General features: G+C 65.6%; 1 protein-coding gene across 1 annotated transcript in view; it reads right to left on the bottom strand.

The window, feature by feature from the left end:
- Nucleotides 1-4967: 4967 nt before the first annotated feature.
- SOHLH1 (spermatogenesis and oogenesis specific basic helix-loop-helix 1) overlaps nt 4968-6065 on the bottom strand; it is a 6251-nt gene continuing 5153 nt past the window's right edge. Inside the window, exon 8 of the mRNA XM_006163342.2 lies at nt 4968-5292. Coding sequence (XP_006163404.1) covers nt 5078-5292 — 215 coding nt within the window. The 3' untranslated portion in view covers nt 4968-5077. The remainder of the gene's footprint in view (nt 5293-6065) is intronic.

The raw sequence follows: 6065 nt of genomic DNA on the forward strand, positions 1-6065 counted from the left end.
CCGGGTGTGGGGGGTCGGCCAGCCTCCAGGGTGGACGTGGACACGGAGAGTCTCGCCCTGCCCACAACGGGCACAGCAGCAGCTGGCCAGAGCAAATCGTCCCCAGGCCGCTACTCCCCTGGAGCTCCACGACTCAGTGCCTGGGCCCAGCCATGGGCCCCATCTTGGGCCCCCTCTCAATCGGAGAAATCACTACCCCTGCAGCCATCACCCAGGCCTCCCTCCCCTCCCCTTCGCTCAGCCCTGGGGCGGGTCCTGGGGTGGGCCCTGCATTCTCAGACACCAGAGAGCCTGAGTCTCCTGTCTCCTATCCTGCCCACCAGCGAGGGCCACTGTCAGAGACAAGCCAGGAGCAGGCAGAGTGGTGAGGGCAGACTCAGGGCAGCAGCCACTGCTGTGGGGAAATGGCCCCTCGGAGCAAGCTCAGCCCAGACCTGCCAGCAGGCACCGAGGTGACCATTTTAAAGGGGAGGAAGTGCTTGGGGTTGGCTTCTGTGAAGACGGCCAAGCTTCTGGTGTTTCAGATATGAACGAGAGCTGAGCGAGACATGCCCAGAGCAAGAGAAGGGCCGTGCATCGTGTAGGTGACCTGCGCTGCCCACGGGCCGTCAGAGCAGGCCCGGCAGTGACGTTCGGCGAGCTCTGTAACTTTGCAGCCCACGGCGCACCGGCTGATCCCCGGCTGGGCCCACTGGCTCTGTTGGACGTGGCTGGGCCCACGAGTCACCTCATTGGCTTAGCTAGATGCCCCCACAAAACCTGCCTTGGGCAGGGATCTGTCTGCCCTGATGGGTCTTCTACCTAGCCACAGAGGTGGCCGCTCCACCCCTCACCGTCCCCATTTCCTGGCTGTCTCTTGCCTCAGGAGCAGGGGAGCATCTGAGTCAGGGAGGTGAGGGCGGGCACGCAGGGCCGACCCGTCGCACCCCGGGCAGCAGCATGACCAGGAGCCAGGCTCCTGCCGTCTCACGGAGGGGGGAAGGTGGAAGGGCCTCCTCAGGGCTGCCAGGATAGCACTACAGGGTCCCGAGTCCCCCTGGGCTGGCCAGGAGCTGTGGTCAGGCTCGTCTGGGTCTGTACAGTCCCTGTGCGGTGCCCACACCCAGCCCACCAGCACCACTCGCACCACCCAGAGATGAAGAGTGGAGTCTTGGCCGAGTCCTGGCGGGTGAGGCTGCAGCGTGTCACATCCCCACTGCGGGAGTCTAACCCCAGGTTCAACCCAGGGGCTCCAGGTGCAGCCGAGCCCATCCCAGGCTCTCCAGCCCCATCAAGTACCCCCTTTCAGCCAGCACCGGGCCCAGGCCACTCGCTTCTGCCTTGGCTAAAAAGGGAACACTGGCGGGAGGCCCCGACCTCGAGCTGCACCCCAGCCCCTGGGTGGCCACAGCCCACGTCTGTCCCTGGCTCGTCACACCCGTGACCGTGACCCTGTCGTGGCTCTTGCCCTGCTTTTAGGCTCGAAGAGGTTCTGTGTTTTTCCCAGTTTACCTTCCTCTTCTATGACAGAAGGAGCGAGGAGGAGAGAGCATGTCCCCCAGGAGGGTCTTGCCACCACCCCTCAGCAGCCCACGGGCACATGCGTGCCCGGTGTACTCGGTCTCCAGACCAAACCAGGAACCTTCCCGTGAGCCCAGCCTCTCAGAGCACTGTGCGCCTGCTGCGCCGTGTCGGCCCATGCACTTCCGGCGTGCAGATGGGAGCAAGCAGCACCACAGCCGAGCCAGCCCGGACCCTCCACACCGACGGCCCAGCGCGCACGCCGGCACCCTGCCTGACCCCCGGCCCGGTGTCCGTCCCTGCTGCGCCGCAGCCCGGCCTCAGCTAGGGCCCGGGCTCCTGGGACAGCGTTCGGGAGGCTCTGGCCCCCTTACCTGCCAGGCGGGGGTGCCGTCCAAGCCTGGCAGTCCCTGTGTGCAGTCCTACTCGGGGCTGCAGGCGTGGCTCACACATGTGGGGGCCCCAGAGCTAGGAGGAGCACGCAGGGAGTGGAGGCCTCAGGATCCAAGGAGGTGACCCCTGGTTGGGACAGGACTAGGACCGACATGCTGGCCCCATTTTCCTCTCAGTTCCTGCTCAGCGGAGCACAGGTCCCCCTCGCCTGAGTGCTGGCCCCCGCCTGGGCGCCTAAGCCCCTGCCTGAGCGCAGGTGCCTCCTGTGTTAATCTCGTCCTCTAATCCACTGTCTCGCCCGGCCGGGTGGCAAGGTCCGTGCACTGGGGCAGGCCGGTCTCAGGCGCCTGTGTGCTCTCCCCACTCCAGGGCAGGGCAGCCTCGTTCTTGCAGGACCTGGGCCCTGACTCCCAACTCCTGCCACCACGGCTCCCCTCGGAGCCCAGGTGGCAAGCGCGTGGCAGTCTGGGTGCTCTAAGAGCACCTGTACGGCAGGGTCAGACACCCACAGTGCCAAGGCTGTGGTCTGTCCCCACCCTGTGCCAAGCCCTCCTCACAACAGGGACACATGTTGCCGTTGCGTGCTCTCAGCACCCCGCCAAGCACCGCCCCCACAGCCTGGACCAGCGGGCAAGTGCCCACTCTGAACAGGGGGCAAAGGCCAGGCTGGCACTCAGTACCGGGGCCGGCCGGTGGCAGCTCCCCACAGGAGAGCCCATCCAAATAGCCAGAGTCGTCCCTGGAGACTGACATTTCAAACCAGTGTCCTGTTTGTGCCAAAAGCACCCGGCCTGCCCCAGGAGACAGCGGTGGCCTTGGCCAGGCTCCTGGGAAGGACATGCTTGGGACGCAGGGACCCCGTCAGCTGAGCTCTCAGGAAACACAGCCCTTCCAGCTGGGAGGCAGGGACACAGTGGGCGGTCGGTGGGGGTGTCGGACAGCAGAGGGCAGGGAAGCAGGTGTGAGGGCCCTGACTGCTCCCCTGCAGGGCAGGGTGCTGAGAGACAGAGAGCTCTCCGCCTCTGTTCGCCTTTGCCGGGACGAGACCCCGGCTGCACTCCAGTGTAGAACTAGACAGGTACTGGGCTCAGGTGAGTGGGCCAGGGCTCAGGCTCCCACACGACCAGCCAGGGCCTTCCGGGTGGCTGAGGGACCCACCTGGGCCGGCAACTCCTGGGGTCGCTGGTGCAGCATGGCGGCAGCATGGAGCCACAGCCCGCCCGCCTATCTGCTGCAGGCACCCTGGGCTCAGCTTCATGCCAGGTGTGAGGCAGATCCACACACGTGGGGGCCCCAGGGCTAGAAAGAGCATGCAGGAAGTGGAGGCCACAGGACCCAAGGAGGCGACCCCTGGTTGGGACAGGACTAGGACTGACGCGCTGGCCCCAGGCCCTGCTTCGCCAGTGCTGAGCCTCGGCCCGAGGTTACCTGTGGGTGTTGGCGGGAGAAGGGGGCGCTGCCCGAGTGAGGCTTGATTGCTGCGGTGAGGGGCTGGGCTCCCGGGTCCCAGAGTAATGGCCAGGGGTGACCCAAGCTGGGGACAGAAGGGGAGACAGACACGCATGGGGACAGGGTGCTGTGAGGAAGAGGAGCCACGGCCCCCATTCGGTACGGGTGAGAGGAGTGTGAGCCATGTCCACGCGGCAAGCGCCCCGAGGTGTCCTGATGAGGACAGTCTGAGGACCGAGCTGAACAGGTGCAGAGTGAGCAGGCTGTGGCGGGACGCAGTCGGGTCTCCGCCTCCACGGGGGCTGGGCCCGGGCCCCTGAGCCCTTCATGGTGACATGGGGCTGAGGGACGGCTGACCAGGGCCAGGATGGGCAGGTGCCCGGTCACCCCGGAGCCTGTGCTCAGAACTGAAAGCACGGCCCTGCGCCTGCTGGCCCACTCCTGGTGAGCTGTGGTAGCCCCCAGGGCCCCGAGCCCGAGGTCGACAGCGGCTGGCAGCCTTGCTCCCTCTGCGGCCCTGGGGAGCACGCGCTTGCTGCTGAGCAGGGGCCCAGGTTGTGGCATCCTGCCCTCCACAAACAGCACGGGCCTGTACTCGACATACACGTCTACACAACGCACACATGCCAACACTAAAGGATGCACAAGCATGCAGCCACACACCCACACGGGCCAGGAACAGGCACAAGTGTAACCGTACACACGAGCACACAATACGGTCATACACACCAGCACAGCTGCACACGCATGCACTCTGGAAGCAACCACAGAAGTGCAGTGACAGGGACCACGGGGGCACCACAGGCTCTCCGGCTCCCGGAGCACGGGCAGCTGGGAACCCCACACACCCCTTTTCACCCCAGGACTCCTATTGGTGCCCAAGTGGTGGCCACCCGACACACCCACCTGGACCCCAGTTCCCCCAATGCACCCAGGCCCACTCCTGGGCAGCTCGAACCCCTCCGAGGTCTCTGCCCTTTCTGGGCTGTGGGTCCCCACAGGGACACCTGTTCCAAGCAACTGTCCTTGCTGCAGCCTACATGGCTCTCACTGAATGAGAGGAGCACCACAGGCCACGCTGGCCAGAGAGTGTGCTACGTGCCGGCTGAGCCACATGGACCTGCGGGGCTGTAGGGGCCTGGAGCCCAGGGTCTCCCCCGCCAGCCTCCAGAGACCAGAGCACACGGCAGGGGCTTGGCCTACCCCATGAAATAGCCCAGCCCTTCCCCAGGCCCCAGGGACCCAGAGGTCCAGGTGCTGAGGCAACACGGTCACAGCCCAGGCCCTAACAACTCCGTGAACAGTGGGCACAGATCGGCAGCAGGAGTGGGGGTTGCCTGTCTTTGGAGTACCCCAAGCTGGGAGTTAGGACCCAGGGACCTTCCTGGGAAGGCCCCCCGTGAAGTCCCAACACCCAGTCCCACAGCTCTGAGGGACTCAGGAGGCAAGGCGGGTCCCAGGCCACAGGCCAGCCTCCAGCCACGAGGAGCCCCATGCTGAAGCCCTGGTCCTGCCCACCAGCCCCTTGGGACTCGCGCACTGACACTGAGACACTACAGCTCAAACTCCTGTCTCGGCTGAGAGGTGTCCAGTGGGTCTGCACAGACAGGCATAGATTGGGCTTTCGAGAAAACGTTCCCTTTTTAATATGCAGCCTCGCTCAAATGAGAGCCCCGCTGAGACTCCAGCCCGAAATCCGACATGCAGGTGCACACCAGGCTGCAGGCGGCGGCGGCTAGCAGGCCAGAAAGTCCGGGAAGATGCTCTCCGCCTCGTCGCGGGGGGCCGGGCCTGGGCAGCCCAGGGCTGAGTCCCAGGGCTCCAGCGAGCTGTCCTGGAACTCCTGGGGGCTGGGCTCAGGGTCCCCTAGGAAGGCAGGCTCCGTACTGCACAGCAGGCTGCTCCTGGCCGCAGCCCAGCCAGGGGTACCTCCTCTGCCGTCCAGTGACCCTGGAAGCGAACAGGACATGTTAACAAGCAGGAAAATAGCCACGATGAAGCCCAGGGCAGTGGGTGGGTGAGGGCAGGGCCCCAACCCTGAGGCAGAACAAGAGCCCACACCCAGCTAGCAGGGCAAGCCCAGACCAGCACAGAAGCCTGACCTCCATGAGACCAAGGGGAGATGGTACCACGTCCCACCCACAGCTTCCATGGGAAATCGGGGGCAGGGAAAAGGGGCTCACACGTGTGCTCACTCAGGGTCCCCCAACTCCAACAAGCACAGGAAACGTGCTCAGAGACAGGCTGGGCCCCAGGCCACACAGCAAGCTGGGTTCGTGCCACCCAATGCCCTCCGGCCGCATGGGGCAGCCGGGGCCTGAGGCCTGTGCCAGCATAGGGGGTTGGTGCAGCCCCACTCACCCAGCCACCAGTCAGGGCTCGAGGTCAGAAGGAACGACGTCCCCTTCTCCTCGTCAGACCCCAGCCTGGACCTGGAGGGAGAAGGCCCCAGGTGGATGCAGGCCCCCAGAGCTCCACGCACACAGCCGGTCCTCACAATGCCCCTGATGCAACGGGAGCCAGGGTGCCGCCCCTCTCACTGCAGCCTGCCAGCCCTGCCTCAGGGAGCAGCCAGTGGCCAGGGCGCTGTGGCCGGTGTGCCCCGTGAGCGGGCCTGCTGTCTCCCCCGGCCGCCCATGCCCAACTGAAACCCACATCATTTCTCCTTCAGCCAGCACCAACGGCAGGAAGGCCCAGAGTCTCTGCACGTGGCGGGCATGCCC

This window comes from Tupaia chinensis, unplaced genomic scaffold (genome assembly GCF_000334495.1).
Source record: "Tupaia chinensis unplaced genomic scaffold, TupChi_1.0 Scaffold142100_1, whole genome shotgun sequence".
Classification (NCBI taxonomy): domain Eukaryota; kingdom Metazoa; phylum Chordata; class Mammalia; order Scandentia; family Tupaiidae; genus Tupaia; species Tupaia belangeri.